The sequence below is a fragment of the Alligator sinensis genome, unplaced genomic scaffold (genome assembly GCF_000455745.1).
Source record: "Alligator sinensis unplaced genomic scaffold, ASM45574v1 scaffold84_2, whole genome shotgun sequence".
NCBI classification, from domain to species: domain Eukaryota; kingdom Metazoa; phylum Chordata; order Crocodylia; family Alligatoridae; genus Alligator; species Alligator sinensis.
This window is the reverse complement of record NW_005842247.1, coordinates 373,464-393,215: the sequence shown is the minus strand read 5'-3', so window position 1 is coordinate 393,215 and position 19,752 is coordinate 373,464. Positions and strand designations below refer to the sequence as shown.

General features: G+C 44.4%; 1 protein-coding gene across 1 annotated transcript in view; it reads right to left on the bottom strand.

Annotated features, from left to right (window-relative positions):
- The window catches only part of PAN3 (poly(A) specific ribonuclease subunit PAN3), a 126,230-nt gene that overhangs the window by 4,020 nt on the left and 102,458 nt on the right, over window positions 1–19,752 (bottom strand). The window contains 4 exon segments of the mRNA XM_006027488.3: window positions 6,140–6,278; window positions 6,603–6,667; window positions 8,810–8,939; window positions 9,900–10,039. Of these exon segments, the coding sequence (XP_006027550.2) occupies window positions 6,140–6,278; window positions 6,603–6,667; window positions 8,810–8,939; window positions 9,900–10,039 (474 nt within the window).

The following is a 19,752-nucleotide window of genomic DNA, read 5'->3' as shown; positions in this document are numbered from 1 at the left end:
GAACACTGAAAAGGTTAACATAATTAATAGGCTTCTATATTTTCTATATGGCACACTTCTTTTTGTCAGCCCATGATAACAAATTTATCAAATCTTGATCCATGAAACATAGTTAATGCAGATGTAAGCAGAAGAAACCTTTAATATATTGTTGAAACATTTATGGAAACAAGAGTTTCCTTTTGACTTGAGCAGAGTAGCTCTGAAGGTAAATCTAGATGAAACCTTCAACTACCTTTCACTTCACTTGTGTTATTATTTTATTATGATATCTTTTATTAGACCAACTGAGTAGTTGGAACAAAAGTCTTGGCAAGTTTTCAGGCACAGTCACCCTTCTTCAGGTATAGGGAGTCTCTGCTGGTCAGACTCTCTATGCCTGAAGAAGGGTGACTGTGCCCAAAAGCTTGCCAAGAACTTTTTTTCCAACTACTCAGTTGGTCTAATAAAAGATATCACGTCTACTCAAAGAATCTTGCCTGCTTATATCTTTAAATCAACACAGCTACAACCAGAAACCCAGCATTTTTTTTTTACAATATCCTTCAATCAGTGGTGTTCTTTTGAGCTGAAATTTACATTTTTCAAATTGAAACAGGCCATGTAAGGAGTCTGTGGAATCTCTGTTACTGGAGGTATTCAAGGAAATATTAGGCAAACCATATGAGGAGTGATCTAGGCCAGGGCTGTCCAACTTCTTAGTCACACACCTGCAGCCCACACTCTGCACAGGCCACATATGCCCATATGCTACGGGGCACATGCCATGCCACCTGACAGGTGTCCCCCCACTGTGTGGATATCCCCAGGTCTTGAATACTGCACCACGTGCCCCCCCACACTGCCACATGCAGTGAGTGCCCTTGGCTCTGCATGCCATGTCATATCTCCTCCCACATACACATCTGCCTCCAGTATCCTGCTGGGACACCGCACAGAGTTCCTAGGTCTCCTCCTGACATCTGGCTGCAAAATCCCTTGGTTCCATGGATACAGCCACCCTACCCCAAGGGTGGTGACAGGAAGCGAATGCAGAAGGAAGGAGCAGGAGACCAGAGACACTGGCAGCAGCTGGAGTGGTGGGGGGAGCAGCACCCAGACCAGGACCCCAAGGGCTGCAGGTTAACCACTTAGGGGCTGCATGCAGCCCACAGACTCCCAGTTGAACTGTCCTGATCTAGGCATACTTAACCCTGTCTCAAAGGAGAGGGATGGAGGGATGGTCTAGACTCTAGGTCAGTGAGGGCTAACCTTTTTGGCCTATGTGCCACAACGTAAGCCCTGAACACTCCTCAAGTGCCATTCTGATTCTCTTCTCCTGCCTCATCTATTATTCTGTTTTCTGATCCCTGCCCTGTTTACTCTAAAATGGTTATACTCTCTTATTGTAATGTTTAAGGGATTTTTAACATTTATTTCACACTACAAGCTCTGTTGTTCAAGGACAAACTGCACAGTATCATGGCACAGATACATAATGTGAATACTACTAGATTTTTGGATACTATAGTAATAAGTGCTCTTGGTACAGATGAATATTCAGTTATGCCCCACTGTACAGAGGAACAGGAGAAGTAGGTCAGCAGCTGAGTTCCTTTTGGGTTGTGCGGTGTTGTCAGAGGCAGCATAGCAAGATATGAAATACTGTGGAAAAAGATACAGCCTACAGATCTGAAAATAGCACAGAATTAGCATCTCCTGAAGTGTAGCCTCAAACTTATGCATGGCTTCAGGCAACCCAAAGCAGTCATACCACTGATTTTTAATTCTTTAATTCCCCACAAACATTTCTGTTATTAGAACAGATTTTTACAAGAGTTTTAAGATGAATGGTGGTCACTATATCAGAGTCAAGTGTAACCATCATCTTCTATTACTGCATCACATGCAGCAGCTGAGTTATCCTGATGAATTTGGAAAAAAAGTTGCTCAGTGACAAAAGAGCCATGCAGCTGTATGTACCTGAACAGTTGTGACTTTACTTCCTACTTTCCTTGGGTAGATAAAATTGCAGCTCACCTGAACCACTTATTTTAAGCTTCCTACCTCTTATGCTTTTTGAATAAGTTCAAATCTTGAGAACTGGCATTTCAACCACAAAGCATGAAAGCTTCAGTGTCCAAGTTTACTGAAGTGGAAGGCAGGGTGGAGATGCACCGTATAGACTAACTAAATCAGATGCATACGTTTTTGTGAACCCAAGCTCACTTCATCAGATGCTGTGAAAGACACATTGCTTTCAGGGGTGATTTCTATGAATGTTTTAATTACAGGATGCGGAAATTCTTCAGAACCACATTTTTTGCACGATGGGTCTATGACCCTGAAAATAACCATAGCCATAAAGGCTATGAGGAACAGACATTCAGCAAAAGTCTCTTCCCTGACCTATACAACCCAGACCATCCTCCTTTGGACACAGAACTGGAGGAACACCCTTTAATTATTGCGACTCATCACCTTGTTTAAGCATCAACACACCTTCTTTTGGTCTCTCGTAATTTTTCCTTTTGGTCTAATCACAATTTAAAACAGTATCTGGAGATTAACTGAAGAGGGAAGGAAAATGAAGGCAGTGTTTGCCAACAGCAAATATAGTGGAAGTTTTAATTAGAACTAATCAGTAGTTGCTAGCATCTAAAGATGTCTGAATGGTCAAACTTTCTGGGAAGAGAAAAGTGGGTCCATTCCCAGGATTATTCCCTATCAGAGCAAAAAGCAGGAACAAAAAAATTAAAAATGTTTATTTTTAGACTGTGATTTATACTTAGTAAGCATAATGACTGATTAAACATCCTAAGGACTACTAAGGTTCAAGATCTGCATGCTTGGAGGGAAAAGTCACTGGATGTGCTGTTTGCTTTATGGGGTCAGAAAGATTTCCCTTGGCTGCCAACACTGAAGATCCTGTGGTCACTTCATGCTTTCCCCACTGACATGCATGAGTGCTCAGCTGAAGCCTGCCAGTAATGCGGTTGGAAAATGTCCCAGTTAAGCCAAGAGGCATGTTCAGTTTGCAACCCTTCCAATCTTGAGCTACTCTCGGACAGGCCACTGGAGTAAGACAGGCCCAGGTGCCTAGGTTATGGAATCACAGGGCATGTCTACTAGAGTCATTTATTACAGAGCTGCCTGTTAGCTCTGTAGTAAAGTCTCTGCGTCTACACAAGGCCCTATTAGCCCGCAGTAAACTCCTCTGTAGGTTAGTACTTGAAAATATAGTACTAACCTAAATACAAGTTAATAAAAATACTAACTTACAGCAGAGTTCTTTACTGTGCAGCAACACACATGTAGATGCTGATGGGCTGGCTGGGCATGAGGGGGCTTCAGTGCAGGAGCTGCCTGCCAGTTCGCCCCCCACTGGAGCACCTTTGTGCCCCAGCCAGCCCCTCTGCAGCACACTGAGCTGAGTTGGAGCAACCCTGGGCTGGCAGGCTGACCCCCCAGACTCCCTGCCAGCCAAGGCTGCTCCACCCTAAGCTCAACATGCTGCAGTCCCAGGCATGCAAGTAAATGCAGTGTCCAGGAACAATGAACTCTAGTGTAATATGCGCTGGAGTTTATTGCTTCACATTAACTGCATGTTTAGATGCACCCACAGAGTCACAGAAAACTTGGCTGGAAGGGGACTGCTGGAGGTAATATAGTTAAACTCTCTGCTTAAGGCGGTATTATCCCTGTCCAAACCATCCCATACAAGTCCTTGTCTAACCTATTCCTAAAACTACACAATCAACCCTGTCACATAACTAAAAGGCACACTGGTTCCTAACCAGCCACAGGTGGAGCACGTGGACAGTGGCAGTCAGTGTCCTACTGCTGCAAGGGCTGTTAAAAAAAATACACTTGAGGAATCCAAGGAAGAACCTCCCCCTCCCCACCCACTACAGAGGAAGACCTCCCCTCCACCCAACTCTGTACCAATCTGACCAGGAGGAAAACTTCCTTCCTTACCCCAAATGTGGTGATCAGTCTGACCCTGAGCAGAAGGGCAAGACCCTTGAACCAGGAAACTCTAGGCTTCAGAGCTCGCAAGAGCATTGACATGACCCAGTCAAAATCCCTCGCCTTCATAGATTTCATAGACTTCTAGAGTTCGAAGGGACCTGGTAGATCATCGGGTCCGCCCCCCTGCTCCAGGCAGGAAAGAGCGCTGGGGCTAGGTAACCCCAGCCAGATGCCCGTCCAATCTCCTCTTGAACATCTCCAGTGTAAGGGAAAGCACCATCTCCCTTGGGAGCCCAGTCCATATTTTGGCAACCCTTACTGTAAATAATTTCTTCCTTATGTCCCACTTAAATCTGTCCTCCTTCAGTTTGTGGCCATTATATCTGGTAACCCCAAGGGACGCCCTGGTAAACAGAGTGTCCCCTATTCCCTGTTGGCCCCCCCTATGAGTTTGTAGGAAGCCACAAGATCGCCTCTCAGCCTTCTCTTGTGGAGGCTGAAGAGATTCAGATCCCTCAGTCTGTCTTCATAGGATCTTACCTGCAGGCCCTCAACCATACAAGTAGCCCTTCTCTGAACCCTCTCAAGGTTATCCATATCCCTCTTGAAGTGCGGTGCCCAAAACTGGACGCAGTACTCCATCTGCGGCCTCACCAATGCCGCATAGAGGGGAATTATCATTTCCCAAGACCTGCCTGTGATGCTCCTGCTGATGCAAAAAAGAGTGCGGCTAGCCTCGCTTGTTACCTCGTCACACTGGCGACTCATGTTCATTTTTGCGTCAACCAGGACTCCGAGATCTCTTTCCACTGTTGTGGTAATCAGAATGGTACCCCCCCGGTCTATAAGTGTGTTGGAGATTCTTTCACCCCAGGTGCAACACCTTGCATTTATCTTTGTTAAATTGCATCCTATTCTGATCTGCCCACTTCCCCAAATCTGCCTGAATTCGCTCCCTGCCCTCCAATGTGTTTACTATGCCCCATAGTTTTGTGTCATCTGCTTTGGCTGCAGCCAGCATTCCATACTTTTGAGGAAAACTCCACCAGAAACCTATAGCAACAGAAGGGGTAAAAATCCTTCCCAGCCCCATGTGGCAACCAGTAAAGCATCAACCCCCCGCAAAAAAACAAATACCCTCCATTCTGCTCTGCAACCTGGGAACAGCAGTATCACTCCACACACAGCACCCTTACTGGACTGCCAGAACTCCCCTTTCCGAATCCTCTCCCATACATTAATCCCAGCTCCTTTAATCTTCTTTCATAACTAAGTCTGCTGCAGTGTTGCTTCTTTCTCCTGCTGCCAAGCATAGTTCTTTCTAACATCCACTTACTTTAGGCAGCAGAGATCATCTTACAATCTCCCAAAAATCCCTCTGCTGTTCTTTACAGAGCACTCCAGGCATAGCTGCTTTTAGATCATCCCTGACTAATTGCTTATCCAACCTCTTGTTGAAAAACTCCAATGATGAAAACCACCAGTCTATTCTACTACTGTTCTAACAGTGAAGAACAGTCTCAGTTTTTTATGATATCCCCTGCTCTGCTGCTGCAACTTTAAGCCACTAGTATGCGTCCTGCTCTCTGCAGCATCAGAAAAAGGTGTCTCTCCCTTCTTTACAAGCTCTTCAGATATTTAAAGATTGCTATCATGTTCCCTTTTAGTTGCCTTTTCTGCAAGATGAACAAGCCCTTTTCTTTCAACTTCTAGCTTTACTTTCCAAGTCCTCCTCCATTTTTGTCCCCTGCTTCTGGACCCCTCGAACTTCTCCATTTAAAATGTGGAGCCCCAGACTGCAAACAATGTTCTTGATGAGGCCTAACCAGTGCTGAGTGAAGAGGGACTATTACCTCCTGTGTCTCCCTAGGCAGAAGCTGTATGACTTGCATGCTGCTTAGAACTTCTGCTGTGCTGTGGACTATGGCTTGATACCTTAATGGGCCATGGATAACCCAAACAGTATTACTGATTTCCCAGTTTTAATACTAATTTGTACCATTTTTAACTACTCATGATGGCTGTGTGTTGATTTAGTGAATGATCTGTTCTCATTCAGCTCAGGAAAAATACATTGAGAAATCAACAGAATCAATCCACCAGTGACAGTTTTGTTTCAAGAGCCCAATATCACATGAAAGGAAGGGAAATCAAATCAGTCTTTAAAAGAAAAATCGGTACAGTTTACCTTGTTAAGACATGAGATAATGTGACTGAGGTCAATCCAAGGAGTACCCGCTTCTGTCACCTGATGGAAAAGGTGATCTCGAAAGAGCTTTAGTAAATATCTGTCTCCAGTTTCTGACCAAGTTGGGTCTTTCTGAAACCTGGAAAAAAAATTTCAGATTAACAGTCAAAACTAAACATATGCTCAGTAGCTCTTCAGACTAAACGGTTTGATTAATCCTGATGCTCTGCCAGACAGCTGCATATTACAACATGCTGTTAAGTATTAGTCCCTCTCCTGTTCTAAAGTACAAGGAGATTTTCTCAGGCAACTGAAGTGAAGTTCAGGTTTGCTAAAAGTCTGGAGCCAGGGGCACTTAGTATTTGCAGACTGGAATATTTAGATTGTATTACAGGGGAAGAAACTCGGAATTATAAATTAGATTTTACGTACTCTACTATGAATTAAAAGTAGTGTTTCTTACTCTGGCCTCTCATTGATTGTTCCCAATTTTGCTAGAAGCCTAAATAACCTTCCATTTTGCACCTCCTATGAAACAAGAAAAGGATTGTTAGTCAGTCTTTGCATGGAAAACAGAAACCTAGACACTTCTGCATGCAAAAGATAAAGTGAAGCAGAATCAACTTAGTACAACAAAACTGCAAAGACCCCTACAGATAGTTTACATTTTCAGTAGTTGGTTTAATACACTGTATTGAATATGCAGTGAGACGTTTACCAGTGTGAAAGTCCAGACTTTCCAGCAAGTATCCTACACTGTTGTCCCAGCAAGAACTCAACCAGCTGCTTCATTTTTCAATGCAGAATCTCCAGTTAACCTAACTTTATGGCATAAAATACGGTGGTATTTTAAAACAAAACAAAATGCTAGGGCTTAACATGGAGAAGGACCACGAGTAACAGTAGGAGGACCTGCAGTCATACAATATACTATAATTTACATGGTCTCTCTCTAATACCTTGGTTATTTGGTTCTCACAGCTTCTTTCCCACCCCCCAGCTTTTTTCTGAAGGCTATTAGTAAATGGTGGTTTGCAACCTGACTTACCATTCTTGCCATTCGAATGTGCAATTAATATCAGCTCCAAGACCAATTTGGATACAAAGCACATATGTGCAAAAAGAACACTCAGAGTTAATAGGCAGAAATCTAAAGTAGCTTCAATCATAAGACCACCACTGACAAATACAGAATCAACATTGAAAAAAACACCACACAAATGGCATGTGCTTCATTATTTAGACAACGGAAAATTGATTTTACACACTCCTTCCCATTGCTTGAGAATCTAATTAGAAAAGACTATTCTGTCTTTATTTCTAGAGTACTTTACATTCAGGGTATATGTCTTTTATTTAAGTAGACGCTTTTAAACACAAGCTTCCAGATGGAAAAATAAGATTCTAGTAATTCACCATTATTATACATCTCTAAAGGCCCAGTTCCATCATCGTTACTCATACTGAATAGTATGTTAGTGCAGGAATAGTTACCCTGATTTCAACAGGATTATTTGTGGAGTAACTTATTAGCCAACATGCTTAAGGGTGCCAGAATAAGCACATCAGGTAAATACTCACACTGTAGTAGGCAGAGCAATAGCTTGACAGATAAGGAAAGAAAGTCTTAGAAGGGGAAGAGATTTGCCTGTGGTCACTCAGCAACAGAGCCAGGAATAAAAGCCAGGCCTCCTGTATCCTGTGCTAATGCTTCAGCCACTACCTCACACCACCTCCCTTCAAAATCCTTCAATGTAGGGGTAAGATTAAGGAAAACAACACAAAGAACGAGTGAATTAATTAATACCCTACTTGGAACAGCACACACCTCTAGCCAATGCTTTCTCAAGTGACAGGAAGAAGTGAGAACATCCTGTCATGTATCTTGGTCAGCCTTGCTGTGAAGGAAAGCTCACAATCAGGGACTTGTGGTTGTTAAGTCACATAAGAGTCAAACCCTCTTTACAGAACTCAATATGTATTAGCACAGGAAAGCATAGTTACCTCCCTGACCGACAACTATATGTGCCTTGACTGAACGTGAAAGACTATAAGCAGCGCAGCGTGAGCTGATTTTGTCAATAACAGCGCAGATAACAGCTTTAATTTCTACTACTTTAATTCACTGTAATAGGGAGTAGTATGGAGTAAGCAGAAGAATACTGGATTCTGAATGTGAGGAATCAAGCAAAAGCAGCATTTGCAGCAATACTGATTTCTAATACAAGTTTCTCAAACAAGTGAGAACATCTGATGGACTAAAGATCAGATGTACACAAAAACAACACAATGCTGCTCTTCATTCTACAGAGATAAGGTGAAACGTACAAACATTTTCCTCCCAAGATTATTGTTGGTTAGCAGAAGAATGGCACTTTTGCTGAAGCTCAAAAATGTCCTGGTCATGAACTAGCTACACTTCAAGGTACCATCAAGCTTACAATCACAATTAGGAGACCTTGTGCTCAGACTGAAGTCTACCCAACTCTCACCCTGTGCAGTGAACTGTCTTGGTTATTTTTCCAAAGACATACAAGAAATAGAGGCTGGGCTCTATTGAGTTAATTAAGCACTGAGTTCTTGTGCTGGCAAGGTCAATGGCAAAATACCAGCCATTTCTGCTCAAAAGAAACAGGTCATACCATAGGTTGCACCTACTGAATGATTTACCTTTGCAAGGTCTTCCTCTATAACATCATTTCGCATTTGAGCAGCATCCAACTGAGTATAGAATCGTGCACCAATCATAGGCATGATATCATTTACACTGCGAAGCCTGTTTTGGTCAGTCAGCAAATACCTGCCAAAGAAGCAAAGAGAAGTTCTTCAATCACAGACTGCTATCAGACTAATTGACCTGCTCTAAATTTTTGCTTCTTCAGAACCAGATTCCTCTTTAATGCATAAAATGGCAGCTAATCTTGCCTTTTAAAAAAATGTAAGAACTCAAACAGCAAAGAAAACATTTGCTTTGATTTAGCTACGAGTTGTGTTTCTTGTCAGTCATTAGAGAAAGCATTCAATATGCTGAAGAATACTCACATGACAGTGTAGAACCAGCAAAGGCATGCTCAACATTAGGAGAATATGCAGACTGAAATTTTTAAGTGATAGTTATTTTTCAAATGAGGAGGGGTACCAGGGAACAAATACTCCCATCTCTCTCTTGGGCTATAAGAGGGGTGTGGGAAATAGTGACTATATTAAAAACAAAAAAGTAAATCAACTCTTATCTCTTTGGTCACAAAGGCAGCAAACCTCATTATTGAATAATTTCTGGATGTGACATTTTTAAGTTTACTGATGTGATTACAGTTTGCATAAAGTGGCAAAAACAGGTTTTAAAAAGAAAGTTTAGAATCGTAAAAGCTTTCATTCAAATACTAGTTCTCCGATTTATTTTAAACAAGATCTTTTGGATAAAACAATTAAACATCACTTGCTGAAAGAACATGGAAGTCTGTATTTACTATATATGTCAAAGAAAACATACAAAACTGGTTTTGAAAAAACAAAGTCCAATAACGTGTTTTATCTACAGTGAAGATAGTTCAGTGTCACTAATGCTGCCTGGATAACTTGTAATTATTTTGGTTATTACACAACATTTAATATATTTGAAATGTATCTGAAAATAAAAACCATTTATATAGCACCTTCCCACTGATATTATTCTGCATCTTAAAATTTAACATTTTTTCAATTTAAATTGTATCATCATATAAAATGCAACACCCAAAATGTTTTATACTGAACTTACAGAATTAGATTCTTCAGATCAGAGGAATAGTTGATTGTCACTAATTCCATAGCTTTCTGCAAGTTTTCTCTTTGTATTCCTGATACACAATTGCAAGCCAATGCCAACACAACTTTTCCTAGGGACATCAGATCTGCTTGCTGAAAGAAACAAACAATTGTGATTAGACTCAAAACATAAATACATTACATAATTTGTATCCCAGTTTGCAATGCATTTCATTCAGAGCAGCTTGCCAAATTAAAGGTGAGCTGCATGGCTATGGCTTCCACTTCAAAGAGTGCCACTTATCCACTCAGCTGGAACTTATCAGTCCCAAGCAACTGATCAGGGAAACCTCTGAAATAAAAGCTGCAACAGTCCATGCAACTGTTTGCTGCACCTATATACACTCCCACCTAGTTTGCACACTCATCTTTGCAGTGGGGTAAGAAATCTAACCCCACAAAGACTCTGAGCTCCCCTGTATAACTGTTTCCTTGAACAAGGAGACTTTATGTCCAATAAGACTTCTTTTTAACATATTATCTAGAGAAAATGTTCCTTAAAGTTTACATTATCTGTAAAACTTTTCAATCAATATCTAGTGTGCACAGAGCAGAAGGTTGTATTCATAGCAGCTAGTAGGTAATATATGCATCTTAATTCATAATTAAAATCCACTTGTTTACTTCTATTTTGAGAGTTAAATTTTAATACATAGAGTATCATGCCAGAATTTTACTTCAAGGAGGTAAGAATCCTCTCATTACAATCAACAGCTTTGAAAGAAGGTTCTTTTGACCACCCACATTCCCATTCCCATGAGTAAGCAAACTGGCAGGAAAGAGGACAAAACCTTCTGGCTATTATATACCAGATGATACCAGATGACTTATCAAGTATTATTTGTTGTACCACTGAAGCCTCCGCACCAGCACACACACACTTTATTAGCATTACAGGGAGGCAGTCACGTTCAGAGGGAAGCAAGAACAGCCAATATCGGAATAACTGACAATACAGGCAACCCCTGCTTAGCGCTCTTGAGTCCTGAAATACCAAGCGTTAAGTGAAACAAGTGTTAAGTGAAACTGAAAGTTTTTGACAACCCAAGATGGCAACTGCGAGTGTTATAATGAAACTCAATAAGCGCTAAGTGGAATCGGGTATCAATTTTAAATGACCATTATAGCGAAATAGTGCCAAGCAAAACAGAGTTAAGCAGGGGTTGCCTGTATCCTTGTGTATTATCAACTATTTCAATAAGAAGTGTGAAATGATCTCACATTCTGTTTCTAAAGAATATGGATTCTTTTAAAAAGTTTTGAAACAGCTGATTAGTTAGGTGTATATCTTTGCTTCTAGGTAATGTCATTTACCTAACCATAGCCTTACCTAGCTATTTACCATGGCAAATGCATAGAAGGGGCATGATATTCTGTGCAGCTCTCTCTCTATTCCTTGCCACTAAATATCTTGATGTAAAATAGCTTCAAAAAGTTTTTCATGCAATACCAGAGCCATACACATATACTGCTTTGGAATGGAAAACAGTAAATTAAGACAAAGCACGTGTAATGAATTAAAGGTAGGAGTTCACCAATAAAGATTTTCTTGACTGATACTGATGGCCGATTATTAACCAGCCATATTGGCGGATACTGATCCGACAGCCAATTTACAGGAAGGTAGCTTGGCAGATTGAAGAGCAGTGTCCTGCTGGTGAGTATGTGTGTGGGGGAGGGGGGAGGAGCAGGAGAGAGGGAAGGTGGGTGAAGGGGCAGATCGGGGTACCCATGGTGAGAAAGGGAGTGAGGCAGGGGCAGGCAGTGCTCAGCCAGAGTGCTGAATGCAACCCTGGGGCCAGGAGTGGGACAGAGCTACACGCAGCTTATCTGGGGGTGCAAGAGGGGAGCACGCACCCCCAGGGGAGACATGGGGGGCATGTCCCCCCGCAGATGTGTGCGCAGGCTGTCCACTGCAGGCTTAGGGCCAGAAGCTGCACCAGCCTCTTCCTGGCAGAGGGGCTGGGTCATGGCTGGGCTCTGAGCAGCCAGGGTGGGTGGCGGCAAAACTGGGAGGAATCACTGTGGGGAATTATGGGGTGGCTATAACCCACCCTGTAGCCACCCCTCCCAATGCTGCTGCCATCTGCCCCACCCCCACCTGCTTGGAGTTTGGCCTAGCCATCCCACCAGAAAAAGGCCAGCACAGCCCCTGGCCCTGAGCCCGCAGTCTGCCCTTGCCCTGTTCACAAATCTGGGGGGGGCACATGCCCCCCGTGCCTCCCCCAGAGGTGTGCACAGTGGTGGGAAGCTGCCCCCTCCTTCCCACTCCCTATGGCCCCCAGACTAGCCACCCACGGCTCTGTCCTGCTCCCAGCCCTGGGGTTGCATTCACTGCCTGGCTGGGCAATGCCTACTCCTGCCTCACTCCCTCCCTCACTGTGGAGCCCTCGATCTGCTCCCCTCACACTACTTCCCTCTCCCCCCCACCCGTCACCCTCACACACTTACCGGCAGGACACTGCTGTCCACACTGCCAGGCTACATTCCTGGCTGCATGCACGCACCTGGCATTTATAAGCGACATTATTGGCTACACTGGCCAAAAATAGCCAATTGTCGATAATGTTAGTTTTCCTTTCACTGGTGATGATGTGATATGCGACTGATACATCAGTGCATCTCTAATTTAAAGGGCAGTCTTTACATTTCTAAATAGTCTACATACCAAATACAAAGCTTAATGTTACAGGATGTCCTCCTGAACTAACACAGGAAGAAAAAGTTACAGAAACAAAAAGCATCTTAATAATTGAAAATGGGAACAACAGTTAAGTCTGAATTTCTCTTTTTCTTGAAGGACAACTATTTCTAAAAAATGAAGAATACTTTAAGATATGGCTCTGAAAACCAGAGGTCAATGTAGGTGGTGCAGGTAGAAGCACTTAAGGTTGCCAGATACTTTGGGCAAGACTTTCTACCTACAAACAATTCTGGCAAACTGAAACATTTGGGCTGTAATTTTCTAGGCTTGGTAACAGCCTTAAGGCAAATTCTAAGGCCTAAGTTTCAGCTTAAGCATTAGGTTTAAGAAAATTTCAGAGTTGAACATTCCTTCCCCTAACTCTCCTCAATGCAGAGTGACAGAGCATGCTGTCCAAGGCAGCAGTGGCTGAGCAGAACTTTCCCTGCAACGGTTTCTCCTGGGTACTGAGGCAAAGAGACTCTCTCAGGCTGGAACAATTGTCTGCGGAGTACAGTAAGCTGTGGATCACATTGTGACAACTAATCATGCTCAACCAATGTCTGCAGATATCACTCCCCCGCTTGTAGACCCCCATCCCATGGTAGGGACCAGGGGAATCCTCTGCAACTGGGAAACACATAGGGGTTCCCTATCCTTGCTTGTAAATTGCACCCCCGCCCCCCATACTGGGGATCAGCTATGCAAGCCAGGGAAAATCCCTCTGCAGGGAACCTTCCTGGCATGCATCTGAAAACATGGAGGAGGAAATTCTCATAGAGGGTCTCCCTTCCACATTTACAGCCTGTACCCTGTGCTGCTGCCAGAAACATCCACCATCCCTCAGTGCATGGCTGCTGCATCCTGTGTTCAGGTGAAACCCCGAATTTCACTACTTATCATACACATCCCTGAAATTCCCTGGGATGCGTCTGATAAAGCAGAGAAAGTGAGACAGATGCTCCCAAGGCTTCAGGGGTCCATGGAGCTCTTGCCTGGGGAAGCTGGAGAGCGTGGCCAGCTTCTGGCTGTCCATGTTTATGGTGGGAGAGCAAACAGATGTTGGCTTCAAAAAAGCGGCACACTATCACATTTTGTCATGGTCACAAATTTGAGTCTAGATTTGAGTCCAGTGTTTACTCACTCTTCAGTGGCTAGAGCCCCGGGCATAAACAAAGTTCTACATGAGGATACTTTTTTTAATACAATATTCAGTTCTTTTCAGAAATTTACATAATTTCATGATGCAATACTTTTTCTTCTTGCAATCTCGTCTTGCCTCACTTGTCATACTTCCAAATTCTGCAGCAAAAGGTACAAAGCATCCAACAGCCAAACTACTCCTTTATGCAACTCTGATTCAATCAACAAACACCATCTATCCTGTACACTAAACAAGGCAGAGGTCCTCTAGAAAAGCGTCTTATAATTTCATGTTAATATTGTACACATGCAGAACATACCCAAATCAAACTTTTTTTTACTACGTTAATTCAGATATTCCTTAAATTTCTTGAGGGCTTCACTTTGCAAGCTTAGTGTTTTACTAAGTTTCATTGCATATATTTAAAAGGTGGCACAGTGATACCAAGCATAGGAAAAGTGTATGTTAATTATTAAATTTACAGTTCAGTTACAGGTTATATGTATACACATCCCAATAAAATGGAAAACTTTGATACAACCCCAAGTCTGGTCTCATGACCACTTTGTCACATTACCTTATATGCACATATACTTACATACCCTTAGTGCATGTCCAGGTAAGTACAGATAAGTGCCATGGCCATGGTTCCTTAGATTTTAGTCTTAGGCAATTATGAATAGCTTGCCTGGGTAAAAATTCCCACTTGACCGACCTTTTGCTTATGTAATACAGAATTTTGGAATTTTCTAAGTTTAAGTCATTGGGTATTAAGTTGATTGCCTTGAAAAAATTCAAGTTCAGTATCATGGCTGCCTCTACAAGCCAGACTTATAACTTTGCCACAAAGATAACTTGTGTGACAGGACCAAACTTCCGTGAAATCATGCATTTTTAGCTTCTAATTCTTTGTTGACAGAGCTCTTAATGAACTGTTCTACTGCTTTGCCTAGGATTAAGCTACTAGCCAGTATATTATTACCCAATACCCTTTTTAAATACTGGAAATACACTGGTAGTCCTCCAATCTTTTGGAGATTCTCAAGACTAAAGTATTTTAAAAAAAATCAACATTAATGGTACAGGAAAGCAGCTCGGCTACTTCTTTTAAAAGTCCTAGGTATAAATTATCTGGGTACACTGATCTGAATATTTCATAAATGAAATTCACATGCTGTCTCATATCTTCCTTTTGCTATGGACAGAAAAAGATGCTATTCCATCTATATCACATGGGATGATTATATCCTCTGATTTCATTCCAAAAAGACAACGGAAATATCTGATGAATATTTTGCCTATTCTGTATCAGTAGTTACAATTTTAACCTGCATATAGTAACTGAAGTATCTAGGCACAAGGTTTTTTTGTTAATACTTAAATATTTTTTTTAATCCTTAATGATCACTGATATTTCACTGACTCCTTTGACTTCCCTTCTCAGTAGCCTACATTTTTAAAACTGTAACATCACTTTATATCAATACCTGTTGTTATGAAAGACTGCAAAAGTCAGTACATTTCTTTTTTGTGGCCCTTTCTTAGTGTCTATTTTTCTTGCTCTCTCTTCTATTTCTGTTAGCAGTAGATAGCCAGAATGCAAGAAATTTAACAAAAACATCTTCATCTATTGAAACAAGGAAAAGTATACTATATCTAGGTAGCAAAACACTACCCTAATAGTTTTAGTTGGTACAAATGTCCCAAGGGAACTGAAGTACTACATCATCATGTGAAAGGAAAAGAGACAGGAAGTGGCCATTATTTTGCAATGCTGTTGGATCTGGGGCAAACAGAGGTGACAAAGATCAACAGGAATCCTAATCCAGGTTGTCAACCACCTCTCCCATTGTCTGTGTACAGACAACTTAAATTGTATGGACTGGCTGCTACTAAAAGCTGCAACATTCTTGAAATCAGTCTTGAATTTTGACCATTTCATTGACTCTCTTTATTACTTATTACTTTATTACCGAATCTCTCTGAATGAGTGATTTTCTTAACTTATGCATTTATTTTCATTAAAATAAGCCAAGTCTAATTCTCTATTGTGGTTTTACATTACCCATGCTGGCAGGATATGCAAATGCTGTGGATAGATCCATGGGCAAATTGGGAAAGAGAAGAATCCCTACACAGTGAAGCTTCAGAGACATATGAAGCAGTATCTGTTTACACTAGAAATGGTTCTTCTAATCTGGGAGGCATACAAAGGGTAGACTTGAGGGAAGTGCAGTGGTGGGGAATGTCATCAGGATTTAAACAAAGATTAAACAAACCTCCTTAGGAGAGGAGGGCAGGAGAGCAAAATGATACAAACATGTATCAAAAAAAAAAAAAAAAATCTAGAGCAGAGTTTCTCAAACCATGGGTTGCAACCCGAAAGTGGGTTGCAAGAATATATGAAAGGGTCACAAGCAGAGTTAAAAAAGGGATTCTCCCCTCTCTCAAACTTAAAAAAATGGAGAAAAAGGCAGGGAATGGCAGGTTCCCCTGCAGGCTGGCAGAGTTCTAACCTGCAAGGGGCTGCTTATGATTGCGGGGAGTGGGAAGAGGATGATTAGGCAAGGGGTGCCACATCCACGTGATAGTCAGGCAGCAGAGAGAGCAGCTCCTGCAGGTAAATCTATGGGGAGGACAGAGGCGGTGCATAGACAACATGTCAAGGGGGGCGGGAAGGCATAGGCGACATTGCCTGTCACTTCACCTGCTCTCCAGGGTAGAACTGTGGCCCGAGGGGAGTGGTGGCAGCAGCTGGGCCATGGTGGCAGGGTAGAGCCATGGGCTGACACAAGAGTGGCTGGCAGTGGGAGAAGGTGAGGGCAGAGTGGTCCTCTGCCCGCCCCCCCGCCGCTACTCCTTGCACTGCAGGCAGCATGGCTGGCGGAGGGGTTCCAGCAACTGAGCATTGAGTCTCGCTGCCCTGCTCTGTCCGCCTACACCAAGTCCTGCTTGCTGAGCCATGGAGGTGGCTCCTGCCTGTGTCAGTCCAGCCCCATGCCCGCTGTGAGTGCACAAATCTGGGGAGGCATGTGCTCTCCATGCCCCACCCTCCTTCCCCACCCCACTCACCCACCTCCTGCCCCACACACTGCAGGTCTGGGGCAGGGGGCTGTGGGTTGAAAGCACAGGGCCTGGGGGCTGTTGTCTACATAACTACTTATTGGATCAGGACTGGTCAATGTTTACAAATGGGTCCTGGTACAAAAAAGGTTGACAACCATTGCTTTAGAGCAGGGGCGGGCAATTATTTTGGGTGGAGGGCCGCTTAACAAGGTTTGGTGAGCTGTCAAGGGCCACACTAGTAGCCCTGCCCCTTGACAGGTGCCCTGCCCCCTGGCCACCATCTTGGGACCGGAAGTCCCACCCCTAACCCCTGACCTTTGCCACCCTCCCCTTGCCCCCTGGAAATACTCCTTTTCAATGTTCCCCGTAAGGTGTAGCGATCTATGAGTGTGCTGCTTTGGTCCACCCCACAGTATAATAACAAAAGATGATACAATAGCTTTTTATTTAAGAAATAACTTTTTTCCACATACTCCTACGAAAGACGAAATCCTGCCTCCTCCTCATCATCAGGCAATGAGGCACATGTCGTCACTTTTAAAGGCTGCAGCGAGGCATGGAAGCAGGGAACAGGCAGAGCGTGGAAGACCCATGGGGATGAAAGTGAAGATGAGGGTGAATCCGGAGGGGCTTGGGGCGAAGCTCACCCGAAGGGGCTGGGAAGCAGATCTGTTCCTTGAGCTGGCAGAGTCCACATGGTACCTGGCTCTGCCCCAGCCCCCGGCCCCGCCTCGGGGAGGAGCCGCTTCCTGCCCTATGCAGCAGGCGAGGAGGAGAAAGGGGCAATGGCGATAATCACCCACTGATCTGCGGCCCGGCCCCTTGCGGGCTGCTCTGGCCAGGGATGTGCTCTCCCTCCCCACAGGGATGCCGGGGTGGTGAAGAGCCAGAGCGGAGCGGCCCTGGTGCATCCGAGCGGTAAGCATCCTGCTCTGACCCTGCTGCCTCTGCCCTGAGCCCCGAGCTGTGCTCCAGGTGTGGTGCCCAAAGTTTCCAGGAAGCTGCAGTCCAAGCCCAGCTCCTCTGGGAAGGTCCTTGGCACTGGGGGCCGCTGCCCCGCAGCCACAGCTGACAGTGGAGCTCCTCTGCAGCTCTGGGGAAGGCCTGGTTCCTTCAAGTGTGGGGACAATCCCCACGGTGCAGGAGGGACCAGGGCAGCACCATGCCCCTACCGCACTCCCTCCTGCACTGTGGAGGTCTCGATCTGCCTCCCCCCACCCACCCAGCCCACTAATAAAGAAAGAAACTTTCCTGCCTGCAGCTACAATCCTGGGTGGGATTGTGCAGGTATCTCAGTGTGCCCACCCCTTCCCCTTCCTGCAGCAGCCTGTGGCTGGGTTGGGGTGGGTGCGCAGCATTAAAAAGTTACTGTGTGGCAGGATTTTCTATTTTACACAGCCACACATGCATGCAGCTTAGAGGGAACCTTGCTTCTTTTGGGAAGTGAGTTGCCCCCTTAGTACCAGAAAAAAACAAATCATACACTAGAAGTCAAACATCTACTATAATATACTTTAATTTTTTTAAAACAAATATTTTTGTTATGATATGTGCTTGTGTACTGTATATCCAGTTGATTGCATATTAACTCAGAAATAAATTCTTAGTCTTTTATCTTGTGTGTGTGCGCGCGCACACATGCGTTTTGGGGGGGTGTATGGTGTGTGTTTATAGTGAGTGGTGTGTGCATATATGTGGGGGGGTGTGGGGGGGCATAGGGCGTGCTGGGGAGTTGTGTGGCGCGCGCATACACACACAGACATGTGTGGTTTGTGGGGGGGGTGAGGGAAGGTGGGAGGTGTGTGGGGACCCCCCCTTGCCCAGGCTCTCCCCATGGCATAGCAGCAGGGGGGGGCGCTAGTGCCTGGCTCTGGCCAGTGCTTCATGTTGCAGCAAAGAGCGCAGCCGCTGGTGGGCCATTTGTTTCCCCGGCACTCCCTGCACTCATGAAGCACAGGAGGGAAGCCCCAGGCACTGGAACTGGATGTTTTCCCTGGCCCAGCCCACTCCAGTACCTGGGGCTTCCTTCTTATGCCCGCCAAGTGTGGAGAGTGCCGGGGAAACAAATGACCCGGCGGGGACCACACTCCTTGCAGCGCTAGGCAAAGCCAGGAAGCAGTGCCGAGCAGAGTGCCCCCTGCTGCTGCCTGCCAGGGCTGAGTGCCATGGGGGGAATATGGGAGGGATCCTCATACCCTCCACCCACACCCTGCCCACCTGCAGCCAGCCACACCCCCAGCCTCATGCTCCCTGCCTGCTCCTGCCCAGCTGCAGCCCTGCCCACACCCCAGCTTCCCTACCTGCTGCCAGGAGGGAGTGGGACACCAGGGAAGCCTGCAGGAGCAGCCCTACCCTCTGCTGGTGGGGCCAGACCTTTTGCACATGAGGGTGGGAATGAGGCACAATAGGATATGTTGGGGGCAGGTGTAGGAGCTTTGCTTCCACCCTCGTGGGAAGAAAGGCTGGATGGGGCACAATTCACTTGAGGGGGCTGTGGGCAGGATGAAAGTCCCTGGCAGGCCGGATGTGGCCTGCAGGCCATATTTTGCCTTCCTGTGATTTAGAGTATATCACTTTACATGCACACATATCTACTGCTAAACTATTCCGGCTAAGATAACAGGAAAAGGATAAGCAAAGCAGACCACACAAAGCCATCGAATGATGGATCTCATCTAGGTAATGCCTACATAACCCATGGGCCCAAATATGCAGAAGCATCACATGCATGTCAAGTCCTGAATTTATAGTATACTATGCAAAAGTTTTTGTATTAAAATTTAATATTTTTCCTTCTTTTATAAAGAAGGAAATGCATAGTTTCAGTCGATTCTGATTTTCATAGATTTCATAGACATTAGGGCTGGAAGGGACCTCGGAAGATCATCGAGTCCAGCCCCCTGCCCCAGGGGC